The sequence below is a fragment of the Phaeoacremonium minimum genome (assembly GCF_000392275.1).
Source record: "Phaeoacremonium minimum UCRPA7 unplaced genomic scaffold PA7_03_scaffold_371, whole genome shotgun sequence".
NCBI lineage: Eukaryota > Fungi > Ascomycota > Sordariomycetes > Togniniales > Togniniaceae > Phaeoacremonium > Phaeoacremonium minimum.
Genome location: NW_006921275.1, coordinates 528,080 through 554,929, shown reverse-complemented (window position 1 = coordinate 554,929; position 26,850 = coordinate 528,080). Strand labels below are relative to the sequence as shown.

At 53.1% G+C, this 26,850-nt stretch overlaps 5 protein-coding genes across 5 annotated transcripts; 1 reads left to right on the top strand and 4 right to left on the bottom strand.

The window, feature by feature from the left end:
- Positions 1 to 442: 442 nt before the first annotated feature.
- On the bottom strand, positions 443 to 2,041 carry UCRPA7_4915 (putative transaldolase protein; the record flags this gene model as incomplete). Its single annotated transcript, XM_007917466.1, has 5 exons — positions 443 to 679; positions 809 to 1,192; positions 1,266 to 1,549; positions 1,768 to 1,786; positions 2,003 to 2,041. The coding sequence occupies 5 exons, from the start codon at positions 2,039 to 2,041 to the stop codon at positions 443 to 445; spliced, it is 963 nt and encodes a 320-aa protein (XP_007915657.1).
- A 1,821-nt stretch (positions 2,042 to 3,862) lies between these two features.
- On the bottom strand, positions 3,863 to 6,523 carry UCRPA7_4914 (putative transcription factor (snd1 p100) protein; the record flags this gene model as incomplete). The annotated part of the gene is made up of 1 exon (XM_007917465.1): positions 3,863 to 6,523. The coding sequence occupies one exon, from the start codon at positions 6,521 to 6,523 to the stop codon at positions 3,863 to 3,865; it is 2,661 nt and encodes an 886-aa protein (XP_007915656.1).
- Positions 6,524 to 8,055: 1,532 nt separating this feature from the next.
- UCRPA7_4913 (putative copper zinc superoxide dismutase protein) lies at positions 8,056 to 8,979 on the bottom strand (the record flags this gene model as incomplete). Its single annotated transcript, XM_007917464.1, has 4 exons — positions 8,056 to 8,175; positions 8,239 to 8,390; positions 8,497 to 8,676; positions 8,967 to 8,979. 4 exons carry the CDS (start codon positions 8,977 to 8,979, stop codon positions 8,056 to 8,058), a joined length of 465 nt encoding a protein of 154 aa, XP_007915655.1.
- Positions 8,980 to 13,045: 4,066 nt separating this feature from the next.
- Positions 13,046 to 17,340, top strand: UCRPA7_4912 (putative rho1 guanine nucleotide exchange factor 1 protein; the record flags this gene model as incomplete). Its single annotated transcript, XM_007917463.1, has 3 exons — positions 13,046 to 15,601; positions 15,654 to 16,319; positions 16,369 to 17,340. The coding sequence occupies 3 exons, from the start codon at positions 13,046 to 13,048 to the stop codon at positions 17,338 to 17,340; spliced, it is 4,194 nt and encodes a 1,397-aa protein (XP_007915654.1).
- Positions 17,341 to 20,234: 2,894 nt separating this feature from the next.
- On the bottom strand, positions 20,235 to 22,099 carry UCRPA7_4911 (putative adhesin protein mad1 protein; the record flags this gene model as incomplete). The annotated part of the gene is made up of 2 exons (XM_007917462.1): positions 20,235 to 21,995; positions 22,052 to 22,099. The coding sequence occupies 2 exons, from the start codon at positions 22,097 to 22,099 to the stop codon at positions 20,235 to 20,237; spliced, it is 1,809 nt and encodes a 602-aa protein (XP_007915653.1).
- Positions 22,100 to 26,850: the final 4,751 nt, after the last annotated feature.

Sequence of the window (26,850 nt, the reverse complement as noted above, 5' to 3'; positions counted from 1 at the left end):
CAAGGGCTAAATGGAGGTCTTGTGCTGACATGAATCTGTGAAGAATGTGAAGAGGAGTTGTCACATGCCGCTATCAGGGTTAACAGGACATATCGCTGAGACCGTCACAAGAACGAAGGCAGGGGACAATCAATTTTTGAGGTCATGATTTTTTTTTTCTCATTTACGTAGGTTAGGTAAGGTAGGTATTCTAATGGTTACGACAGACAAAAAGACTTTCGTCGCGGAGGAAAAATCACGCAGACATATTCTCTTCCTCCCAAGCTCGAACCGGCCTCGTCCTCTTCAACACCCAGCAAAATGAGAGAGAGCGGCTGTGAAGGTTATCGAGGCAGCAAGAAGCAATTTCCCTTATTTTTGATATGGGTCATACATGATCCCCGGTATCAACGCCGCCCAGGTGATACCACCCGAATCCAAGTCTATGTAGTCAGTTTCCCATTTATGCGGTGATCTTGGACTTGATGATGCCCTTCAGCGTGACGGCGTCAGCGGCGAACTTGCTGATGCCCTCGCGCAGCTTCTCGACGGCCATCTGGTCCTCGTTGAAGTCGAAGCGGAAGAGGGGCTCGTCGGAGATGTAGCTCTTCTTCTCAATGTCGAGAGACGAGGCAGCAGAGGCGTCGAGCTTCTTGGGGACATCGGCGTCGGAATTCATGAGCTCCTCGAGCAGGTTGGGCTGTTAAAGAAATATCGTTAGCAATCAGAGCAAAGATCAAGCTGGGTAGAGGCAAATCAGAGCATGTCCAAGCATCTCCGGTCCTCGGAGATGTGGCGATGGCCTTCTGCCGGGGTATGCCCAACGTACCGAGATGGTGAGGTAGTCGCAGCCAGCGAGCTCAGTGATCTCGCCGGTGTTTCGGAAGGAAGCACCCATGACGATGGTCTTGTAGCCGTACTTCTTGTAGTAGTTGAAGATGGCCTTGACGCTGGCAACACCGGGGTCCTCCTCCTTGGCGTACTCCTTCTTGGTGTGGGCCTTGAACCAGTCAAGAATACGGCCGACGAAGGGGGAGATCAGGAAGGCACCGGCCTCGGCGGCGGCGATGGCCTGGGTCAGGGAGAACATGAGGGTCAGGTTGGTGTTGATGCCGTGGTCGCGCTGCAGGATCTCGGCAGCCTTGATACCCTCCCAGGTGGAGGCGATCTTGATCAGGATGCGGTCCTTGGAGATACCTTGCTCCTTGTAGAGCTACGGAAATCGTTAGCATATTTGAACATGTGGCTTGTAAATAACAGCCACGCGTTTTTTTATACAAACATACCTCGATAATGTGCAGGGCCTTGTCGACGGAGGCCTTGGTGTCGAAGGAGAAGCGGGCATCGACCTCGGTGGAGACCTTGCCAGGAACGATCTTGAGGATCTCCTTGCCGAACTCGACCAGGAGACGGTCGAGGGCATCATCGACCTGCTGGTCGACGTCGCCGCCCTTTGTCTTGGCGTATGCGACAGCGGAGTCGATCAGCTTAGCATACTCAGCCTTCTTTGAGGCGGCAAGGATGAGGGATGGGTTGGTGGTGGCATCTTGAGGCTTGTACTTGGCAATTGCTGTTGATATGTGTCAGTCCATTGTCTTCTACCCAACAGGGTGTTTTGTCTGCATGGCGCAGAGTCGAGCGAGCAGAAGCAGGAGGTGGGACGTGAGAGAAAAAAGGAGGCAGCTCGACGTCAAATGAGGTGGGGGTGGACTGACATGCAAAATCACCTATTTCCGCTTGTTAGCATTGCGCGAGTCTCGTCATTAGGTGGGATGAGCTGTTGCTTACCAGAGTCACTGACAACGACCTATTAAGAGCAACAATCCACTGGTCAGCAATGTTCTTCCATCATAGCATTGATCGCACAGAGGAGAGGCCAAAGAATCCCCAAGCATTGACAATGCGCGACTTGCCGGGCATTCCTGCTTGGGCTCTGCCAGAGCTCCCCAGGATCGGATCGGATTGGAATGAGGGGTTTCCAGCTTTGGCGGGGTAGTGAAGTGAGGTAAGAGAGGGGACTTACAGTGCCAGAGGCCTTGAGCTGGTCGAGAGAGCTGGGCATGATGGGCTGGATGTGTGATGGAATGGTGAAGCCTGATTGATGATCTACAAGCAGAGACGGAAATGTGTGTATGTTTTGTTTTATTTGTTGGATGGAGAATGGAGAGAGAGAGAAAGTTCGTGAAACGGATTGAGCTGCTGGGTGCTGGCTGGGTGACGACTTTTTACGTTGGGGCGAGCGAGCACGGCGGCGGCGGCGGCGGCGGATAGCAGGACAGTGGACAGTGATGTTACTGGGCAGGGTAATTCTTTCTAGCGGGGCACACCGGCAGGCCAACCCGTCACCGTCACTGCCACTAGACTAACATTTCACTGACTGACTGACGGAACTTCTAGTCAGTTGCAGCGATTTAGCGTCACACATTTGCCTCCTCCCCCAGTTTCCCACTCCCTCATCTCGTCTCTCGTCTCTCATGACGCTGGCCTTACACAATTTTAGTGGTACCTGGATACCTCCCTAGGTAGTGATAGTTTCTGATGATTAAACTGCTGCCCCCCAGAAAAAAATGCCTCTCATGGTTGGTCTGGCCCAAGAAGACAGAAGTACCTTCACTTGTCTTGTAGCCCTTCCTTATAAACAGGCCCGAAGAGGCACACCACCATCCACAATAAATAAAAATGGTGAAGGGTCCTTACTCAGCTGGGCCTGCTGTCAACATGCCTGCCCACGTGGGGTTTGGCCATTGCTCGACGTTATTGGGCGCTGTTTCGCTGGGGATTCCTCATCATACAGTAATTGTAACTGTAACTGTAACCTGTAACACCGTAGGCCAGGTATGAGCTCAAGCCACGGCAGTTTGATCCGCGGCCGTCCTCGACAGACGGTGCCTCAACCCCCCAGCCCCGGAGGCGAGAAACGAGAACTACAATAGCTAGGGGTCTGTATCTACTGTAGGTAAGGACGGATAAGGATGCCTGCACGATCCCATGGTGGGTAGGTGGGAAGTATCAGTCACGAACCTTCTCTTCTTCTCGATGTGCTTCGCCATGCCAATTGCCATCAAATTACATGATTGTCCTCAAAAAAGGTGTTGCACAGTACTTCAACCCGCAAGTAAGTCCCCACAAATTTCCCTCCCGCAGGCGCTCCATTACCTAGGTAGATCTTGGCCACCCGGACCGCTGTAGTCCGGGCGCTTTCGGCCCTGCTTTGTGAGGACACACCTCCCTGCCGGCCCGTCTCTCTCTCTCTCTCTCTCGTCACTGTATTCTTTGCACCTGGGCTGGGCACCCATCGCTGCGCAATTGTCAGTCCACCGCCGGCGCAAATTTTCCGCAAATCTCGCGGTCGACACTCGCCCGCTGCGGTGAGGCGAGAGAACCCTGTATGGCAAACTTGCTCGCTCGTCACTCCTCGTCTACTCCGAGGACTCTAGGGCTTTTTGCTTGTTTTTCATGTTCCAAGGCAGGCAGATCACAGCTTTCGCCATGGAGGCTTATCATAACGAAAGGAGGGGGGAAGCAGAGGGCCCGTAGTCAACCGGACTTAGTCCATACTTGCTGTATATTCTCAGCCTATTTCACCTCCCTATCTGCGCAGAGCGAAAAGCTGGGAAGGTGGTCGTCACGCAGCAGCAGCCTTAGCCTCATGCAACATGCTCACTCGTCTTTTTATTTTCATTTACCCTTTCTAGACCATTGTTCCCGCTAACCATGATTTTCATATTTTCGTTTCGTGCAATGCCTGACATCTCTTCATGACGGTGACAAGATAGGGGGTAAGGGGGAGGGGGCAAAGGGGCAAGGGGGCAAGAATGCGGAGAAGAGGGATCCGGGGAAGGGGAGGCTATCATCCACTACATCACTCCTCACTTCCAACCACTTAATCCTCAGTGAGGTCACCGTACTCCCAGATGCCCAGCCGCTCGTCCTTGGCCTTGCTCTCGGCCTCCTTGAGGCTCTTGAGCACCGGCTCGAACACCTTGCTCTGCTCCCACCGCTTCAGCTTGCGCGGCACCATGCCGTTGCCGCTGGCCAGCACCTCCTTGTTGATCGAGTCCGTGATGCCCGGCCCGTCCGACGACGACGACGGGTCGTAGATGGTCACGTAGCTCAGGCCCTCCTTGGCGTCGACGTAGTCGAAGCTGCCCACCAGCCGCTTGCCCTCCGTGACCTCGTAGATGAACGCCGTCGCGTCCCGCAGGTAGTCCGGCGCCGTCGGCAGCTGCACAAACGACAGCGACGCGTCGATGGCCTGCGCCTTGAGCTTCTGCGTCGTGAACTGCGCCTGGTCCAGCGGCCGCAGCTTCGCCCAGGGCTGCTTCTCCGTGTTGCCGTAGTCAATGTAGACCACCTCGGCCACCTTGGCGGCACGGTCGTTCGACCGGATGCGGGCCCGATACCACTGGCCGTCCTCGGTGAATTTGGCAGCAACAAAGTCGCCCGCCTTGGGGTTGTCTCCGATGGACTTGCTGTTCTTCGGGTCGATGTGGAAACGCTTGAACTCGGACATCATTGTCTCGAGAGCCGCTGTGCCCTTGCCGACCTCCTGGATCTTCAGCTTGCCATTGCCGTCGATGTTGGTGATGACAATGTTGCGGTAGTCCTCAGGCTTCTTGTCAATAGACGGAGCAGAATCGTTTGCTGCCTCAGCTGGTGCAGTCTCCTCCTCGGCCTCCTCATCCTGTGACGGGTCCCAGTCTTGCCACAGCGCCTTCCTTGCCTCCTTTGCTCTCTTCTCTGCAGCATTCAGCTCGGCGGCGTTGCCGGACTTCTCTGCAGAGTACTGGTGCACTGACGCCAGACCTTCCTCCACCAGGATCTTGGCAAAGCTCTCGCGGTTGATGTAAAGATCGCCAATGAAGCCTCCCACCTTGTCGATATCGTGAATGTCAACCTCAACGTCTCGCTGGTTGCAGCGCTTGTTGGCAAGATCAAGAGCCTCGTTGCCGAACGGCTCGCCCTGCTCCTGTGGCGTACGGCCCGCTCGAGGAGCTCGGATTCCAGCGAGGACCAGGGTCAGCTTGACGCCCTCGCGGGGGATCAGAAGCGTGAAACGAGAGCCGGATTTGCAGAAGTCGACAACAGCCGGGATCTTGCGTTGCCGCTGCAGAGTACCCAGCTGTATTTTCGCCTTCTGCACACTCTCGGATGCGTCGACCAGGGTCTTGCGCTTGGGGGGCTTTCCGGACCAGAAGCCCTTCTTCTCCTCCTTCGCAGTCTCCTGGGCGGCAAGAAGCTCGTCGTAGTTCGATGCCCTGTCGGTGTCGTCCTTGCGATGTCGGATGACAGAGGCGAGACCCTCCTGGACCAGCAGCAGGCCCACGTTCTTTCCACCCTGGGTCACCGTCGCTACGTCACGGGCCTCGAAATCCTCGGTGGCAGCCTTGGATCCGTCAATGGTGACGCGCACATGCTTGCCGATGATCTTCTTTCGCAGAAACTCCTTCGCCTCGTCCCTGAATGGTGCCTCTGTTGCCTCGTTGGTGCGAGGGCCACGGACACTGCTGAGGTTGAGCCTCTTCTCGACACCGGCCTTGTTTCGAACAATGATTGTATCAGCGCCGATGATCTTGGAAACGGTCATTTCGAGGTCCTTCCCATCAGTAGCCTTGGAGACATGGTGCTTGTGGAGACGCAGCTTAGCGCCCTGGGCCTTCTTCTCAGCAGCACGTAGCGCAGCCATCTGGTTGCCGAGAAGGGTGGAGTGGAAGTCATTGCATCGTGCGAGGCCGTCTTGCAGGAGGAATTCGGCAATATTTCCACGCGGGTGAAGAACCGTGGCAATCAGCTGACCCTGCGGACTGGCTCCAACGATCTGGATCTTAACCTGCCTCTGAAGCAGCCTCGTCTCGACGAAAGAGCGAGCCTCATTGCCGTATTCCTCGGCAGGCTGGGTCTGGCCCGTAGACTGCACCGTCCTCTCGGTCGCAGGGGTGCGGATGCCGGCAATGAGCGTCATGGTCTGCAGGTGCTTTTTCTCCGAGAGCAGCAGTCGAACAAGCAGGCGGTCGCCGCTGAATACTCGCTCAATGATGCCATCGACGGTCTTGCCCTTCCACTCGCTGAAGAACTCCTGGCCGGGGGCGTCGTTCTGCACTTCAATCATGCCACCGGTGCCAGCCCACAGGCCCTTACCCTCACTCTTTGCTTTCGTCTCGAGTTCTCGGAGCTTCTCGAGCCGCTGCAGGACCTCCTCGTCCTCCTCCTTCTTACCCGCGTCTTCGCGAACCTTCAACCATCCGGCCTCGATCAGCGCATCAGGGAATTGAGTACCGTCCTGCAGCTGAGCTGTGCCATACTCTCGCTGGGAGGTTGGCACAGTGTACAAGATCTTGCACTGGATTGCCTTGCCAACGGTCAGATTCCTCAAGAAGTCCCTAGACTGGAAGGCGAAGGGCTCGTCGCCATCCTTGCTTAGACGCGGAGCATGGACGAATGCGAGAGAGAAGGTACGCTCGGCCGAGGGGTTGCTTGGGCTGGTGAGGATCAAAGTGTCGCCGCTCAGTACGGACTTAACGTTGGCAAAGAACGTCTTCGACATGTTTGATAGCCCGTCAAGCGCTTCGGGACGTCAACCTTGGTGACAAAGGAGAACTAAATGGGAGTTTCTAAGTCGTTGTTAGCCATATGGCGCTAAGCCAGTATTCTACAGCTCGAATGTCATCCATGTTTTATCTCAGCCTTGAAGAGACTGTTCTCTTTAAGGGGAGAAATAGGATGAGCTATCTTTGAGAGGGGTGGGACGAGAAGCGATCTGAAGCAAAAATAGGTAACCGATATAAACTTCAGCCGAATATATCTGAAAAGAATCCCAATAGTTTAACTTCCTGAGGCCTCTCTGAAGAGTCTGTTATCCCCAAGTGAATGTAGGAAATAAGCTACCCAGCTGCTATCAAGCTTAGGAGATAGCTTCTGAGAGATAATCCTCAAGCTTCACCTCAAGCCTTATATAAAGGACACAAGCACTTGCTCAAGCTTCATTGAAGCTATAAGGTGATAGCATAAACAACTGCCAAATAGATCATCAAAGAATCCCAGGATATCTTGAACTCTTTTGAATCCGAGAACCATCGCAACCGGGTGACAGCATCAGACCCATATTTCTCGACTTGTAGTGAGTCGGTGAACCAGCAGAGACCGGGCATATGCAGTATCTTGAGGTAAAAAGAAAGATGATGAAGAGTAGAACAAGGAACGGAAAGATACATACACTTATGTGAACAGGAAAATGCAACCTGCAAGGAACGTGAGTTTTCGACGATGATGCTAAGGAATGTTTTTGCCAAAAAAGGACAGCACGACAGGTGGGAGGTCAAGTCAGGCGAGATTTAGTAAGGAGAGCTGTTAGAGGTAGTGGCACGTGTGGAGAGAGAAAAGGAGGGGAGCTATGACTTAAAGACGACCCAAGTCAGTACCTGAGGTAAGATAGTCGTAGTCGTGTGCTTTTTTGACAGATGTTATCATTTATTTGGATTTTTGTGGTCTGCGGCTCGATTTCTACAGGGGAAATGGTGCTAGTGTGGGGTAATCCAATTGCTGGCCCGGCTGGGTTTCCAGGGACCTTCCAGGCAGGGGTAAACACCCATTAAGCGAGCAGATGGCCGTCGAAACAGGAGGGGTAGGTAAGCTTGCCGCTTGTTAGGGCCGCTCCTCAAGAGCTATCTTGCGGTTGGTTGACACCTCCCCAATTTTGGTGGCGGAATGATGTCAGAAATATATCACACATGGTCGGGGTCATTGGATGACTAGATTCAGACGACTTGAGATTTGGAAATCCTTTGAAAGCCATGTCTACAATTTGCTGAGTTGTCCTGGGTGGTTTAACATCATCAAGGGCGGTTAATGGGGTAGAAGGCTTTCTATCCAGAGCTTAGTTGAGGCGGTGTGTCTGCAAGTGTGGACATAGTAAAGCAACCAAGGGACTTTTTAGACTACAGGCTTTATATTCGTCCAAGCTTCCTTCGTTTGACAACCTAAGCTACTTTTCATAAACACTAGGCGCTACTGCAGTATAGGCATTGTCTCGGGTGCTTTTGTTAGCCTGCTCTTCTCTTCGCTGGGGATATGTCCAATCTACTGGGAGATGCCAATGACACCGCAAGCCGGTCGGGGACCAGCGTTGCCGGTCTTGAGGGACTCCTCATTGCCTCCCTTGCCGAGGTCATCAGTGCCACCGTGGACGACGACGGTTCGCTATAAGCCTCGTAGTGAGCTTATGTGTCCTAAAGCAGGCAAATACATATGGAAGATACTTACGCCAATGACGCTCTCGGGTCCGATCAGCTTGATGAGTTTGTCGGAGACAGAGCCCTTGCCATTGCCCTGGGCGTCGGTCTCGAAGTTGCCGAGGTCACCAACATGGCGGTTCTCGTCGGTTGGGGCACCGTGGGTCTTGCCGTGAGGGTTGACTATCGGGACGCCGTGTTAGCTACTGTGGTCGGCCCGGACATATAAGGCTGCCGGAAACCAAGAGCGGCAGATCCGGGGGTCGTTTGGAAGGGGGTTCCAACTCACAATGCGGGCCGGCGGAGGTGCAGCCGTTGGTGTTGTCACCGAAGGTGTGGATGTGAATGCCACGCTTAGCATTGGCGTCGTTGCCGGTGATGTCCCATGTGATCTGCGTAGGGGCAGACTCGGAGGCCTGCTCGAAGGTAACGGTACCGGAGACCTTGGAGTCACCACGGACGACTGCGACTGTAGACAAACAGCATCAGCGTACTGCTACATGTAGAGGAGACAGCAATGCAGTGGACACAAGTGAAGAGCCTCATGTTGAACTCCTCCTCTTCATTGGATACGGGAGAGGAGCTTATGCCGGGGAGATCGATGGCGCGCGTGGATGAAGCCATCAAGGTGCTCCCATCAAGCGGGAAATGCTCTCAATCCAGCTCAATGAACCCCTCCTTTGGGAACGCGATCTGCTGTGGTGGGTGGCCCAGGGACGAAAGGGAATAGCGGGGTATCACAGCGGGGCGTATACATACCTGCCTTGACCATTTTGACTTGATGGATCTAATGGATTGCTTCGTGAATGAGTTCTAGATGGCAATGGCTCTGGTTTTGCGATGGATTACAGAGGAGATCTTGTAGAGTTTTTCGGAAAGGGGATCAACTGAGGGGGAAGCAGAAGAAGCAGTCGGAAATCCGAGGACGCTGAAGGTGGGGTTAGCGCATTGCATCACTCACCCGGTCTCTTATTAGATACCCGCCGAGCTCGTCGGGCCTAACAATTACCTTAACTCCTCCCTCCTTGTCCTCCTCCTCCAATTGCTCTTGAAGAGACACACCTACACAAGATTGACAGGTCCTGCTGAAGGAGCTCGCTCCAGCTTGCCCCGCTCGACATCATCGCCATCCCGCTGCCGTCATCTTTGCTACTTCTACTGCAACGGCATGAGGGGCGCTTACAAATGATCCTGCCAGCCGATTCGTCGCCCAGAACCTGCCACTTCACATATAATTTGTGATGCCGATGTTCGGCTCGGGACTTTGACACATGGCAGAGCGCGAGGCCGATGTCTCATTTCCTGAAGCGACTTGACGCCTTAATGGAGATGGGACGGAGATGAGCGTCACGATAACTTATTAGCTAGCCGGAAGCTCCATCTTTCTCTCAACGTTAGGTTATCCCCAAGTCGTCCGTCCCGCTCTCAAGCGCCGGCCCGCAACAAGTCTATCCGAAAGTCGCCTCTATAATAAAGTCACACATAACCGTATACAGTAAAAGAATGATGGCTATATATAGGACGATCGCAGGTATACCTAATGAGCTTTCTAATTGAGGATTGCCGCGACATGATGCTCCCTCCATCTTTCTTGTTGCATGGGGCCTCGGCTCCTACTTTTAGGTTCATGGGCAATCCCTCGTCCCATCAATGCGTAATCCCACGACGAGCAAAGAGACTCGGATCTTCCCTTACGTCGTGCAACAGCAAGGAATAGTCTTAGATTCATAATATCTTCCTAGCGACTCGTCGCTGTTCTGGCCATCTCACACTGAGTCGACATCAATGATAAATCATTCGACCCCGGCATAAATGACAACTTGGAATTAATTCAATCACGAGCCAGCTTAATACTCTTTGAGTTCCTCATCCCTCAGAATCTAAGAGTGGCAGGACAGACTTACCATCGCCCGACTTTGGCCATCAGCGGAAGGCATATTATCAAAGTCTCACAACCAGCGTACCAAGCAGGTTTGAAGGTGTGGCTTAGCCGTGTAAGTGCGTAATGACTTCGGTGTGAGCGACATCAAACCCCAGTCGGGGTATTTGCTGCGATGGCCAAACTGTGGCGTAAGGCTACAGACTCCAGCAAGGCATTACGGTGTAGAGCGAGGTCTGATCGGCTTCCAAGGTCAGAGTTGATTAATTACTTGGTCAACAAGGCGCACAGGCTTCTCTCTGTGGACTTTCCAACCCCAGACTGCCATCAGGGGGCCGGAAGTGTCGAAACGATGTTTCAAGGGTGGTCGAAGGAGTTGGCCCCTCACAGACCCGAAAACGCGGTAAGCTCTGGGCCGTCTCACAACTCGCGGCGCCGAGACGATAAGTTTAAATTGTCAATTTCGACTCCAAGTGTATATATCATCAATTACGATGATCTAGATGTGTGGTGAATAAGCAAAAGCCCACAGCCATGAGAGACGAGTCGGGGCTTGACACGGTTCCAGCCGTTCTTGTGTGGCTGCGCCTGGGACTCACTTTGACGGTTCTGATTCGCCTCAAGCTGGACAGGATAGACCGGCAGAATCAGCCTTGGGGGGCCAGTGCCCACACAAGATCTGGGGGCCGAAAGACCTTCAACTGGAGCTCCTGTACTAGAGCTGCGTGACACTGACATCCTCAGGTAGAGATGAACTGTCCTACCTTACCCAATCTCTCCTCGTGGCTCGAAGGACGACTTACTGGGCTCCTCTGAGTGATGAAATTGTGTTTTTTATTGCTGGATCGACACTAGAGGAGATACGTTGACTTCTGTGATATTTGTGACGGACAGCGCATATGATGGCCGGAGGTATTCGTAACAGGGCCAATTGATCGTCGACGTATCTTATGGTAGAGAGCAGGGAGGGAGCTTAGGCTGTTATGTTGTAGATCTCACGAGACTTGCTGCTAGGACGGCGGAATACGCTTGCATCCCTCCCTATGCAGCCAGCGCCAACGCCGCACGAGTACAGTACCGTACCGAACCCGTCAGGCATTCATGTGTAAGGTAGTCCAGCATGAGCCAAGGTCAGTCGCTTCATGTACGTGGTAAACGGGCGACGTTGTGCGTATTCCTGGAGAGACAATCACACAGACAGATAGACATGGTCAGCTGCTGCAAGTGGCTCGCCAATAACTAACAGCAGCGTAAAGAATACGGGAGGGACCTCCCTCCAAGAAAGTGCCAAGCCCACTGGTGCCTCATTTTCGCGAGCGAACCACCAGCCCAGCACAGGACCAGCACAGGACCAGCACCAGGTAGTTAGCACCCCCGGTGGCAGCAACCCGGCGTCTGCCTTCCCGCACCGCACACCGTGACAAAATATCTGATTGATGCCCCATCTCCTCTTATCCCGCTTTCCCGTCGGATACTCTGTCATTTTTCGATCGAAACGATAGCGGATAACGAGTTTCGACTAACACAGAATCGAGGACTGTTGCGACGCCGACGCCGAGAGCCAAGCAGCCAGCCGAATCCCACATAGCAAGGCTCCCTCCTCAGCTGAGGTCATATTGCGACGATCTTTCTTTGCCAGCTCAACTCCTCGCGACTCTTGACCTCACCAAACACCAGCCGCCCTAACCAACCGCTAAACCGACCTTACAACGGGCGAAAAGCACGCGGTCCATTCCCCTAACGACTTCCATTGCCAACAATCCTCTTTCTGCGTGCATAGACATCATTTTGATTATCCTGTGGGTTTGGGGATGGTCCGCTGAGCGACACCTACCTCACAACTCCACCTTCGCGGATGTCCTGTCCGACGACCTGAACCAACCTCGAGCCGGCCACGGCCGCTTCTTAAGACTGCCGCCTTCATCAGACACATTCCAAGTGCTCCTCCTTTGCGATGTCCTTCAGAGGCGATGATCAACGGCGATACGGCCACGTACCGCCTGTACAGTATCCCGTCGCGAATCAAGACCAGAATGCATATTTGCCGAGGCGGCCGAGTTTCAACAATGGCGACGACTCCGCATTTTTCGATCAAGGCCAGCCCCAGGCAGGAGAGGTCCGCGGTGAAGACGAGCTCTTCCTAACGAGCCCAACCGAAGGCCAGAGGACCAATTACGGCAACTCGAATGCGGCAGCTGCCGGGTATCAGCATCAGTACCAGCCTCAGGGTCAGACACCTCCGACGCCGTCGACATACAATCCCCAAGTCTTCGCGAGATCGCAGTCGACATCTTTGCCATACCATCCTAACCCGGCAAGGTATGCCTCTCCGCCAACGACGACGACGACTGGCTACGCCCCGCAACCCACAAGTTATACCCCCGCGACCTATGACCCGTCCGCCTACGCCAGCGTGACTATGCCCCAACGACAAGCGACATACCACGGACTCAACAACTATGCTCATAGCTACAGCTCGCCAGCTGTTCCTCAGACATCCGGTTCTTTTGGACAGCCCCAGAACTCGATATACAGCCCGACACTATCTCAGCCAGCGCAGTCTCCGCAGCTACCGACACCACCAGCGCAATTCAACCAGGCTTTGCCAAGTCCTCAGTTTGCAACAACCTCCGGGCCGTCGACGATATCGTCCCAAACCTCATATGACCCATCCTACGGGAACTATACTCAGAATTACTTCACTGGCTCGTATCAGTCAAATGGCAGCAACCCCGCGCCCACTGCGGCATACAATGCACCTACTTCACAAGCACCTTACCCGACCTATTCGCAGATTCCTGTCGGACCAAACTACTCTACTTCGGATCCGAACTCTTTCATCAATAGGGCATCAAGATCAAATTCTCAGACTTCCCCAATGCCCTCGCCACCAGTGCATTCGTCGTCTTCACCAGGATTGCAGAGACACCCGACAAATGCCCCGCTCCCCAGCCGGCCCATGGCTGATGTACCAGAGGAACCAGATTGGGATCCGAGCTCGAGAGACGACGAGTATTCTCAAGAGCATGTGACCCAGGATAGCCTCATCAACGATATCGTCACTGATCTGGGCGTTTCGGCTAACACCCAACGTCCTAGACCTATCAATGGCAACTTGTCCGATGATGACTTGGACAGGCTGCGCCGGTACGATTCCACCGCATCAACCCTCCCACCCGGCGCAGACGGGTCAGGCGTCAACCGATATGCTTCGAACGCCTCAACACTGAATCGTAATAATTCGAGCTACGACTGGGATGATGACGAGAGTGATCAGGAAGGCGCGGCTGGGGTGTTGCTCATGCAGCAAGACGAGATGAACGACCGGCGGTTCAGCACTGGCGTAGGATTCTCGTACCCCGGAGACCAGGCAGCTGTGCCATCTTTGCCCACGCCGTCTCTACCCACTCCGGCCGAAGAGCAGGTGCCGAGTAGCGATAGTGATTTCGGTGCGATGGATATTGGCTTGTTTAGCGGTGGCTATGCAGGCAATCTGACGTACGGTAACGATGTCGGTTCTCCGCCGCCAACGGCATCCACACAATTGGGCGAGGAGGGCCGACGGCTACCCACACCACGAAGTGGAATGGGCACGTATGAGACCGACCCGCCATATCCCAATTATGATGCCGAGGTTGACTATGGTGGAACTGGCGGCCTGCAGGCGCCTGGCCAGCATCGACTCAGTTTCGATGAGGGCGAGGAGCGTGTCTCAGTCCACTCGCGAGCGAGTGGCAGCGAGTCACCCTACAAGGAGGACTATCCCGACATGTTTTACCACCCTGGTCTTACAAACAGACCGCTACCAGCATTGCCGCCAGCATCTGATAGCAGTTCGTTGCTTTCGGTACAAATCCCAGGCAACCGGGGGCCGTATCAGCACAGTTACTCTTTGAGCGCGGACTCTCGCCCGTACCGTGCTGAGGCTCCCGACGCATACTATAGTCAGCAGCAATTGACGCAACAGCAGCTAGTTGAGAGGTCAATATCACTCTCAAGCCATAGTAACACCCCTCAGGTACAAATTCCCGGGCGTTCACGAACCGATGCAGCAGAAGAGCGGAAGAGGTTGTTGAAGACCCAGCAACAACTCGCCGTTCGGGAGGATGGATATGATACCGGAACTCCCTCGTCTGTAACATACGATGCCATTACTCTTCCAAGTGGCCGAAGGAAGAAGTTCATCCCATCCAAGCTCAGTTCATCTGATATTCGAAAATGTACTGAGCCCTGGGCGCTAAGCGGCATTGCGAACTGGATTCGTGAGATGGCTGAGGGCGAACCAGATCTGAAGAGGAAAACGATTGAAGAAGGGCTTATCAAGCTATTCTCATCGAAAGTGACTACCATGAACATTGCAGATGCTGAAACACTCAGTGCAATGGTTGTCGACCGAATGTTCGAGGCCGGTATATTACAGCCGGAAGAAGAATGGGTCAAGTTTGGAACTGGAGAGCTGTCCGGTGTTTTATGGCAACTAACCGGTTCCGGTTGCTATGCTCCGAAATTGCATGATACTGAAACTCCCGGGCGTTGTTATTCACACCATTGTACAAGGACGCTGAAGAAGGCCAATCTTGATGAGCTGATGTCGGAGGAGTCGGTCAAGAAGGAGGACTGGGTCACATTCTACAAGGTTACGGCCACGACGATACAAGGTAAAGATAAGAAGGAGGTTGAGAGGCAAAACATCCTTCATGAAATTGTCACGAGTGAGGAAGATTACATGAACCAGCTCGATGTCGTTCGATTATTATACCGAGATCAACTTCGAGCATGGCAGCCACCGATCATTCCGCCTAATCGACTCGATGCATTCATGGACTCAGTTTTCGGCAAAGTTGAACTTGTTCAGAGCGTCAACAAGGAATACCTGCTAGCCCAGTTGAAGTATCGTCAGAACGAGCAGGGCCCCTTCATCAGCGGCTTCAGCGATATCTTCAGAGAATGGATCCGAAAGGCGCGGATAGCCTACGTGGAGTATTCTTCAAGCTACCCAATGGCTCAATATCACATTCGCAACGAGGCCGAACGGAACATGCTTTTCCGCCAGTTCTTGGATCATGTTCGCGGCCACAAGCGCTCAGAGCGTCTCGGCTGGGATACATTTGTGAAGGCACCGATTACTCGCTTGCAGCGGTATACTCTACTTCTTTCGACAGTCTTGAAGAACTCGATTCAAGAAACTGAAGAAAAGGTCAATCTCGTTAAAGCCATCGATGAAATCAAGAACGTCACATTGGAATGCGACAAGATAGTCGATGAACAGAAGAAGAAGGTCGAGTTAAAGGAGCTTCAACGAACCCTAGTTCTGCGACCCGGTTTCCAGTCGGTACTCAATCTCGATCACCTTGGAAGGCAGTTGATCCTGCAGGGTGACCTCCAGAGGATGGGTTCCAAGGGCGTACGATGGGTAGACACTCATGCACTCTTGTTCGATCATTACTTCATCCTCGCAAAAGCTGTTGCGTCGAAAGATGGTCGAGGAGACAAGAAGTATGATGTGTCCAAAGAAGTATGTCTTCCTTATCTTCCAGCTTATAAATGAATGCTAACAACTACCTTAGCCCATCCCTATGCCCCTCCTCTTCCTTGAGAGCATGAATGATGACCCAGTATCCAAGCAAAAGGGTATCACGGCACCATTGGCTCGAACAACTGCTGCTGCCTCTGACACCAGGTTGAACAAGGTTGCTTCTAATGGAATTGACCGTCCCGGCTTGGAACACACTGCAACGAGTTCGTCAATGGGGTCTTTGAACACGGTTACGCGCCTGCCTTCATCCTCAACTGATGCCGAAGGAAAGATTCTGTACCCTTTCAAGGTTAAGCACCTTGGCAATGAAGTGTACACGCTCTACGCGACAACTCCCCAGAGTCGCCAAGAATGGTGTAATAAGATCATCGAGGCAAAGACGCGGCACGCTAGAGCCCTGCAAAGTCAAAACGCAGAGCCATTCAAATTACGCATTCTAGCAGATGGTGCATTTGCCTATGACTCGGTTTCTGCTATCGGCAAAGGAGCTGGCGTCTCTATCCGCGGAACACCTCTTGACCGGGCAATACGAGACATGGAGCGAGTATATGGACCAGGACGTGGACCGCCTCCTGTATGCCGAGCTCAAGTCAACTGTGCGACCGCCTTCTCCGCGTATGGAAAGTCTATCATCGCAATTGGAACAGATTTTGGTGTCTTCATTTCCGAGGCATCGAATCCTCGTGGCTGGACCCGAGTAAGTCGTTCTACTTTTCTTTTTATATATTGATGCTAACTCTCCCTAGTCTGTCCAAATTAATCGCGTGTCGCAGATCTCCGTGCTTGAGGAGTTCTCCGTTTGTCTCATCATTGCGGACAGGTCATTAATCGCGTATCCTCTTGACGTGGTAGCACCTGTATCTAATTTCCCGGCTCCCATCCATGACAATCCTCGCAGAGCACCCCAGAGGCTGGCCAAGGATGTCTCATTCTTTGCCACTGCCCGCATGAAGGAGCGAATGCTTCTCTTCTACAAGCGGAAGGAGGGAATGCACAACACCTTCAAGGTGCTCGAGCCGGTCTTCCAGAAGGCGACGGAGAAGAAACCGCGCATTTTCGGTGGCCGTAAGGGTGGTGCCGGAAGCACAGAATCTTTCCGCGACTTTGACGAGTTCTACCTCCCTGTGGAGTGCTACTCGCTCAACCTCTTCCAGACGTATATTGCTGTTGCAACAGCCAAGGGCTTTGAGATGTTGACGCTCGACAAGAAGCAGACGATGTCTGTCCCGAGCGGACTCAATCAAGCTGCTATCGCGAACATTGCTAACCGCATTCGCGACCAGCGGCCCTTAGGCATGTTCAGGCTTAATGACCAGGAGTATCTCCTGACCTATGAGGACTGCGCCGTATACGTGGATAAACACGGTGAGGTGTCGAGAACCCTCATCATGGAGTACTCAGGCAAGCAGAAGAAAGCGAGAGGGGCAACAATGTTTGGACAGTATTTGCTCCTCTTTAATGAGGACTACGTGGAGGTCCGTAATGCCGAGAATGGTCGGCTGCGACAGATCATTGCCGGCCGAGATGTGCGCTGCCTAGACTACGGCTTTAGAGGACCGACCGGCCACAACTCGCCGCAGAACCTGTACGGCAACCAGCCTGGCCTAGGCCAGGACTCGAAGGGCACGGTTAAGATATCCATGTCGCATCCCGAAGTGCCGGGCATGCAGATCGTGCTGGAGATGCTTCTTAACGATGGGCACTCCGAGAAAGCATGAAACGAGCAATAATCATGAACGATGACGGGGCGGTTGAAGAGTGCGGACTAATAGCTGAATGGATATCAAATGGGAATGTGAATGATTGGATGAATCATGAGGAACGGGACCCTCCTTCTGACTGGATCTCTCTCGAAGTTTTTGTTTCTCTTTCGTCTTTTTTTCACTTCTTATCACTGGCAAGGCGTTTCGGGGCGGTGGTGGAAGGGACAGAAGGATTGAAAGTTTTCGCCATCTAGGATTTTGAAAGGACGGCGGCTTTCTTCTCTCCGTGAAATACTACGCTACCTACGTATGTGTGCGCGCACTTATTTGTCTGGTCGATCTCTTGATATCGATGTGTATAAGATGGATGGACGGATGGATGGAATGGTATAGCTCCTCCTTGGCCGAAGGAAAGGCCTGTTTCAATACCCAATTTTATGAATTATTCTGCCAACGCAGTGACTACATGCCTCCATTGAAGGGGACTTGTGAGTTGCCAAGAGTCCATAGTCTTCGCTCATCTCTTCGTTTCGCGCTGGCACGTAGCTAGTTGGGTTGTGTTGCCTTAGCGTGATGCTATAAAGCGGTCGGATTGTGAGGCCAATCTGACCAGGTTTATAAGAATTAACTAGCGGCCCTTTTTCATTGACAAGCGCCAGTGGTTTAGTGGTAAAATCCATCGTTGCCATCGATGGGCCCCGCGTTCGATTCGCGGCTGGCGCATTTTTGTCTCTTTGGAAATCAAATGCTCCGTGTTGTGCAAGATCCTTCATACCTCGTTGTCTTTTTGATACTCCCTGGCACATACTTTGCAGGGCACTCGAAGTCGACGATGTGGTTGTAGCTAGGTCATTTTATTTTTTGGTCTTTCGTGATTCTTTACTGCTTCTCGATCTGCTGCGGGCTCTCTAGAGCATGGTCCTGATCCATCTTTGGCTGCTCAAGCAACATAAATTTAGCCATCGCCGTTCTACAGCAAATATATCGATCATGCGCCGTGTCGCGAATAGGTAGGCGTTTCATATCCTTCTCAAACCCTGGGAAAGATGTCCCATTGCGTCCCATACCCCTCAATGTTATTTCTGCACATCGAAGTCGCCAGCTGTGACGGATTGTGAGCCTGGCTTAGGCTCCCAGCAGGGGATGATGGAGCAGAAGTCCTCTGATTGCAGGGACAGCTCGGTTATTGAGGTCGGATGTCTTGGGCTTCCATTTCTGTCTACCAGACTGCCGAGGTCGTTGAGAGGTACAAGCTTCGCATCGATATCGGCGCCGTGGTCATGCAATAGCAGGACGACATCGTTCTCGGGGTGGTCGGCGGCTCCAGCCTCGTCTTTAGACAACCGGATGAGACTTGCTGTCTCTTGTCGACGCGATAGGGCGTTCCAGCCTACCTGGTGGACGCGGAGCAATGAATCCGGCGGGAAGACTTCCCGGATCACTAAGCCCGGATTGATGTTGGAGATGCCATGATAGGTGATGTTGTTGGCCGGCCACCTCGAGCGGGGATCAAGGAGAGATCGCTGAATATAGATGTTCAAGACTTGTTCTTGCCACTTGTTGTGCAGCGGTCCTGATCTAGAACGAGCGATTGATGTCCACTCTCCGAAAGAGACGTCGCCATCTCCCCAAGTATGGGATAAAATGGCGTACTAGGGTATATTGTCAAAGAACTGCTCCAATAACAGGCTCTTGACGTTAAGAAGCCACATATTGGCGATATACCGTGGTGCGGCTCCAGATCTCAAGTGTTGGGCGAGCTGTATCGAGGTGATCGTGGTCGCGAAAGGTAGCTCTGGATTTGGCGTCAGAGTATTCAGAGCTCTTCAGAAACCAAAAGGCATTTAAAAGGTGAAAGGAAGGTGGTCGGAGCCTAAGGTGTAGCTTTGTTTCCAGGCTTTAGCAACGGTCGCTACCTAAAAGCAAAGTAAACAAATTTTTATCATATGATTGAGACGAGGTTATGGTCGCTATTCCTTCTCATACATAGAATACCCCGTCATCTTACAATACTTAGAGTTACGATCTAAAGAGGAGGTATTCATTGAGCTTACTATCGATGAATCCATCTGGCCTGTCTGATATAAGACAATTCCGGTAACTTACATGAGGTTATTCGCGATAACAAGAGCTCAGCTTGTTACCATCAAAAGAGAGTTGACGGCCAATCTCAACTCAACTTACTGAATGATTCTTGCTGTAGAAACAAGCAACAGTCAACGATCAGCAACCATGTAATTGCCTCAATCTCACGAAGACTCATAGCGCTATCTAGTTGTTCCATACGGATCGGACCTAATTCCAAGTGCCGGGGCATAGCTCCTGCGGTCGCCTCCAGGGGTTCGTCTAAACGCAATCGGAGTCAAGTCCTCTCCCTGTCCGTCCATCACTCACTCTCCAGTGCGCCATCGAAGACATGTTGAACAACGGCGGTAAATTGATCATAGATATGTCACTTGAACCAGCAAACAGTGAGGGACTTCAGAATGAATTGTTCAAAGTGGTCTTGCCATATATTACTATTACTACAGACGACATCCGCCAGGGGTATATACTTCTTTCCCGCACTCTCTTTTTTCCCTCACTTCCATCCACCAAGACAAGTCGGTAGAAAGGCAAGACACTTTCCTCCTCCTCTCCCTGCTATATTCGGGGGCTATTCTTCTACCCACTTATTATGGGGGAAAGAATGCCGGCAGATGCGTTACAAAAATGTATGTGCCACAGTGTTGTGCATGTGTATGATATTTTTGATAAAAACCCAAGACCACCGTAAATGCTATGTCGTTAAGGATCGTAAGAATGAGACGTTTTAAATGTGGTGGTTGCTGTTGTCTGTAAAATGCAAGGCTATTGATACACGGGATGAGCTTCCCTTACTTCCGCCCCCTTCACGCTGCAAAGCTCAACTACAGAGCAGCAACGAGAGCCATGACGGCGAGACCAGCCAGGCCGAAGCCAGTGATCTTGTCGCCACCGCTGACGACGACCTGGGAAGGTGTCGGTGTGGGGGTGAAGAAACCAGTGCCAGTAGCGACACCGCTGCTGACGGGAGCAGCAGTGGTGAAGCCAGTCTCTGTGACAGCGCCGGTCTCAGCCGGGCTGGTGGCAACAGGAGTGTAGCTGGTGACAGGAACGACGCCAACACCGCCGCTGGGGGCAGTGGTGAAGCCAACCTGGGGCACAGTGAGGGTGGTGCTGACAACAACGGTGGAGCTGGAGCTGGGGATGGTCTCGCCAGCAGAGTTGGTGCAAGGAACAACAGTGGTCTGCTCGACAGTGACGGTCGTGTAGACGGCGCTGGGCACAGAAGTGGGAGCAACAGTGATGTAAGTAGTCACAGTCTCAGCACCAGTGGCAATGGCCGGGTTGCCAGGGATGTAAGGAGCGCAGATACCCTGGAAGAAGATGACGGCCTCAGAGACGATGGTGTCGGTCTCACCATATGAGTACAGGCAGGAGAAGATGTTCTTGACGAAGATCTCATCGGGGCAGTAGCAAGAAGCATCAGTGTTGTCAGAGCAGCCAGTGGAGAAGATCCAGGTGTTCAAGCACTTGGGCACAACAGTGGGGCAGGGCAAAGTCTCGGTGGGACCAGCAGGAGAGGTCTCAGTGGCAGTGGCGCTGGCCTTGGTCTCAGTCTCGGTGACGGGGCAGATGGTGGTGGAAACGGGCACCAGCACAGTCGTGACGTGGGTTGAGTGGGCCGGGCAGTTGGTGACAGTAGGAGCGCAGCTCGTGATGGTGGAAACAACGGTGCTGAAAATAGTGGAGGTGGTCAGGACCTCGGTGGATGAGGTGGTAGACTCGACAGCAGCAGAGCTGGTGGTCTCGACCTCGGCGCTGGTGGTGCTGTTGGCGAAGATAACAGAGGTGGTGGCAGCAGGAGCAGAGGTAGTCTCAGCCTCAGCAGTGGTGGTGGTCTCGACGGCGTAGGAGGTGGTCTCCTCGGCAGTAGTAGACTCGGCAGATGTGGTCTCGACAGCGGATGTAGTCTCAACGGCAGTGGTGGACTCAGCAGGGGAAGTCTCTACTGTGGTGGTCTCGGCCGGCGATGTTGTGGTCACCTCCTCAGCAGAAGTGGTAGTAACCTCAGCAGGAGAAGTAGTGGTGGTAGTCTTGGGGGGCTTGGTGGTGGAAGCAGATCCGCAAGAGAAGGAGATGGTGGGAACCTCGACGCTGCAGGACGGCTTAGGCTTGCCAGTCTGAGAAGGGTAGACAATGGTGACACTGGTGGCACCACCGCACTGGTCGTTCTTGACGACGGATCCCTTGTCGCTGCAAGAAGATCGCTGCTTGCACTTCTCACCGCCGGGCATGTCATAGTGGAACTCGAGGTCGCAAGAGAACTCGGGCTTCACGTGAATCTCACCAACGGAGAACTTGTCAGAGTCCTTGCCGGACTCGCAACCGAAAGAAGGAGAGGAGCTGGCGTCACTGCCGCAGACACCGCTGATGGCCTTGCTGCCAGTGCGAGGAGCGAAGCGACCAGCCTCACGCTTGCCGAAGCTGTCCTTGCAGGTCCAGCCCTTGAAGTTGAAGCCACCATAGTTGGAGAAGCTACCAGTGGGGAGATCATCCCAAGAGAAACCACCGCGCTGCTTGTCGGTGCATTGGTTGTCAGTGTTGGAAGGGCAGCTGAAGCTACCATAATCCTTGAAGCTGAAGCCCTATAAATCGGGTCAGTTTGTGCTCTATATAAGAGATGTAAGGCTGTGTGACTTACAGTGGCCGAGGCACCAGCGGCCAGGGCGAGGAGAGTGAAGGACTTCATTGCGGCGAGTGTATTTCCTGGACAGGCTGTCTTATAAAACAATCGAGTTTCGAAGTGGTTATTCTCAAGTGAGTGAGTGTGTTGTATGTATGTGATATCGGTCGGTTATACAGTTGCAGTGTTTGTGAGTTGTATACAGAGCGAACGATAGTGGAAAACGAAAGAACAGTATAGTATAGTTGAGAGCAAGGAAGCGAATGACTTGACTCTCGAGAATGGAAAAGATACAGCGATTGATAGAAAAGGAAAATAGACTAGATGGTCGAAGATCAGATCTGGAGGATGAGGATAGAGGAGAGAAGAGCACAAGAGGGTTGGACGAGGCGGCATCCTATATACGGCCTCGCCATCTTGAAGCTGGCCCAGCCTACCACCGAGCTCTGCAGGCCAGGCCGGGTGGTTTACTACGCAGTAGACCAGGTGAGGTCACACAAAGACAAAGCGCGAACGTGGCGCTGTGAACAAGGACCGGGATCATGGCCCCCATGTCCTATTCTTGCCTGCACTTGCAGTCAATCCCCTGCCCATGCTACAACACCCTTGGCCCCTGTGCCCCTGTCCTTGTTCACCCCACTGGAGTCTCGCTTTGTCTGTCTGAATCTGTCTTTCTTAGCTCCTGGGTGCGGCCGACAGGCGATGGCTGGAAAAGGCCGCTCAGGCTCTCGCTCTCAGCCAGTGGGACTGGGATGGCGACTGTGCGGGTGCTCCTGGCAGATTCGCAGCAGGGAGTCAGGAGCTGGAGATCCGGCCGGGACGAGGAGACCACTGGCTTTCCGACGTCGCCATTAGACTCAGGCTCCGACTGGAAGCTAGACTCGCCGACACGTGTGGTGGGCAAGAGACCATTGTTTCTCCCTTCTCTGCCGTCGGCTGGCGAGGCGGCAAGGGGGCGTCCATAGAGCAGCAGTTGTCGTTGGCAGAAGCAACAGTTCGGACCGCATAGTGAGGGAGTGAGTGGTTGTGGGAGCGTGAAGGTCCAAGGTCCAAGCCCCACCAGAAGGGGAGAGCTTCAGTGCTCGTGGAGCGGGCAACGTTGACTGGACGGCTGCTTGGTCCAGTGGAGACGCGCGGCTCCAAAAAGGCCAAACTGGGGCCGAAGAGCCACTCTAGCCACCAACCGGGGAGCTCCAGTGGTCGACCACTCGCACCTTCTTAGCCAGGGGCAACGTCCACCCGTTTTGGAAAGCACCCGTGCTCGGCCCCTGTAATCTATTCCAGGGGTCTCGGCTAGGCCTGTTACTGAGGTAGGAACACGCCCAGCTCTCGACCAATCGGTTGCAGTCGCTGTTGCCAAATACAGAAAGGCAAGATGCTAACTTGGGGAAAGTGCACTCCTCGTCAACAAATCTTCCGGCTTCCCGCTGCAGCCTCCAACTGACATTTTTTCTGATTATGAAATGAGATGGGCTGTTAAGTGACCTGCCTTGTGGCCTACGGCAACTGACGGCGGCTGCGTCGTTGTTCTTGGGGATCTCGAGTGCGTGAGTAGACAGGGTAAGTAAGCTGCAGTTGGATGCCAATTCAATGATTGTGTGATTACGACTATGACTCGAGTTGTTGCTGTAAATAGTGCAACAAAGAGCACAAGACATGCATTGCCTATTGACCCGGTTTCCATTAATACCCCACGCGTGTTTACTTGGAGGCCGCCCTTGCATAAAGGAAGCAAGCGCAATGAGCCAGTCGGTGAGGGGCACGATGAGGCGAAGGTGCGAACAAGAAGAAAAAGGAGAGGGAAAGGGCTGACAAAGCCTCCTTGCATAAAGAAAGCAGCCTTCACAGCCCGATCTCTCTCTTTGACTCTTCGCCTTTGCTACAATGCAGAACAAGGACAATCCAGGAAACGCCATTCTCTCCGAACCAGTCGCTCGACGGACGGCGCGGAATCGTGAGGGAAAGTGACAAGCAGCGATACATCTTGAAACAGCCTGCTACTGCAGCGACAGCCTCTGGGGTCCTCTGGGGGGGTTGCTTTTGGCGGCCCCTGGAACTGCTCAGCCACGACTGGTGGCATCGCGCTAATGCAGGAACCGGGAACTCTTTGCAGTGCGGATCCCCAGAAGCCAATGGATTCGGCCCATCTCGAAGAAACTGAAGACGACGATGAAGAGCTCAGGAACCCGAAGCCTGGAAGCTTGGAAGCTCCAAAGGCTCTGTCCATGTCCATCTCCCGCCGTGGTGCTCCACCGCTTTACCTTAGAGTAGTTAACCTTAGCGGAGTTGATATGCATTTGCTTCTGGACCCAGAAGGGAGAGGGGCCGTCTCTGTAGCCCTTGCAACATCATCCAAACCATCATCCATGATAGTACACTTGCCAGGAACACCAGATAGCTTCCACCACGAGAAAAGAAACCCCGCCAGTCTGATATCGACTCCCCTAAAGTGGACCATTTCATGGATTTGCTTTCCCTGCCCGATGGGGAGAGCGAACGAGGGAGAGTTCAGGGGACTGCTCGATGGCGTCCTGATGGCGCCCCTCGCTTCCCAGTGAAGCCATTCCCAGCTGGGATGCGCTTTGGGCCGAATCTTGGTTTCGTGTGGTGCCTTCCCGGATTCGACCATCTTTGCCCGGCGCAGAGTTCTGCATCCATCCAGACGTCGGCCAACCAGCCCATACACGTAAAGGTCGACGCTCAGGCCACGCTCCAGAGGAAAAAACTCGCTCGCTCGCTCACTCACTGAGGTGCCCACAGCGAAAGCTACCTGGGTCTTGAGAAAGCGCCTAGAGGCTAGAAGCCACGGAAGGTCAGTCGGATGTTATCCGACAAAGTCACCAGTCATAACAATTGTTATTCGTGTCTTTCGCTTATGAAGCTGTTCATTTCCACTCATCTCGCTCTGGCCTATTGCCAGTATGTGCATACGAGGGCCAATATTAGAGGCTCGTTAAGACAAGACCTGAGTGATGGCCCTAGCTCGGGCGGCATATGTATGAGGAGAATTGAGTTGAAGATCGCTGCGAGCCTCAGCTCAAGTCACGATGGGATGACTGATGAGCACTGAGCAGACCAATGGAAGAGGACCGGAGCCGACGGACAAGACGAAACGTGGGTGAGAGCGATGGATTCCTGGTTGGGGCTGCTTGGTCTCCCGACACCATGTTTCACGTTTCAGCCACCGGCACCCTCCTGCAGCCGTTAGCAGGGGTGCGGTTTTGGACCCCGAAAACGGTTAGCATTCCAGTTGCTAAGGACTTCTAGACACTTCACGAGGCTGATTGAGCTCGATATGTATAACAGAACAAAAAATACTGCACATCATCTTGCCATATATGTCTATAAACTGTTCTTAGTCTCGAATCGACTCCAGGTTCTAATATTTAGATACTTGAAATGATTGCAAACAACTCACAACTACTTGTGAATTAAAGGTTAATCTCGTAGCTTTCAACTGTCAACTACGGGAGGCTCGAGCACAGCGCCAAAGGTCAACTCAGATTTAGCCATATGGTGGGTCCACCACTAGACAACTCGAGAAGACTTTACGCTGCTATACCCACCTCCCACATTGTAGACATGAGTTGGTCCGTGAACGGTGCACTTTTTCAGGTGTCTCGTACCGAGAATTCGAGACGGGCGTGCAACACTCTTTCCAAGTGCCCAAGCAGTCTCTTTTGTCGCATTCGCGGCCAACAGCGAACCAATGGTTAAGGTGCTCAGATTTCATATGTACTTTAATAGCAATCTGAGCTGTACCTTCTTGCCGCCCTGTCCTTATCAATCAGCACGCTGCAACTATCAGACGTGTAGATCTTTTCCTAGATATCCCAGAGCGATACGATGTGAATCCTTGGATCCAGAAGAGTCCAAGATATCAACAGCCCTGTTCCTGGGACGAATGCGTTTCCCATTCTGGAGGACGAACCCTTGACTGTGTAAAAGGCAGTTAGCCTGAAAAGGTGAGGGTGATCGACGGTTCGCCTTCCCAACTCGGGACCCGGCACCAACAGCTTGGAGAGATGAAATTAAAAGCTCGAGCGCACACGCACGAAAGGGGGCATGACTGAACTCACCCACTGATCGCAGCACACCTTGCGTGCATCTTGTCGATGTGCTCCAGTGTGCTCCATCAATACTCGACCGATTTGGTTATTTGATCGAGCATCCGCGTACGCGTACCCACCTCCCACCGTCCAACTTGGTCAGGTCACCAATTTCCGGACTGCGATGGCTACGACAGCATCGCATTACTCATACATGACTGTGAGCTGTTTGGCCATGTCGGCCCACAGGTTGAATGGGAACCTGAGCCGGATCTTCGGCCTCCCAGGGCTCCAGCGGCCTTCCCCTGCTCGAGCTTCGAGCCCCATCACTGTCGTATTCTCTCGTCTGCTAAGGGCAAGCATGTCACGTACCACAGGATGCTCCCACCTCGCGCTGTAACCTTCACAGATGCGCTTCTCCCAGGGCGGGAAAGGGGAGTCTGCGTCGGCGCTTTGTGTTGTTTCGAGTTGATGTGCTTCGCCTCTCTCGTGCGCGCTGGTCTTTCGTCGATGAGCCCGCTGAGTGGTTTGCAAGTGAGTGGACTCTCGTAAGTAATTAATCTATTGCCATGCGGGAATCATGCAGGTACTCGGGACATTTCCAAGTGAAAATCTCCGTGATGGCGGAAACTGCCGTCCCTGACATGGCGGTGCTGGCAGCATTCTCTCACCAGAGCTCTCTTGACATTCTATACTAGACGTTACCACAATGAAGTACATAGCATCCACGCAACATGTTTCTTGCAAGCACATCTTGAGTGGTTACTA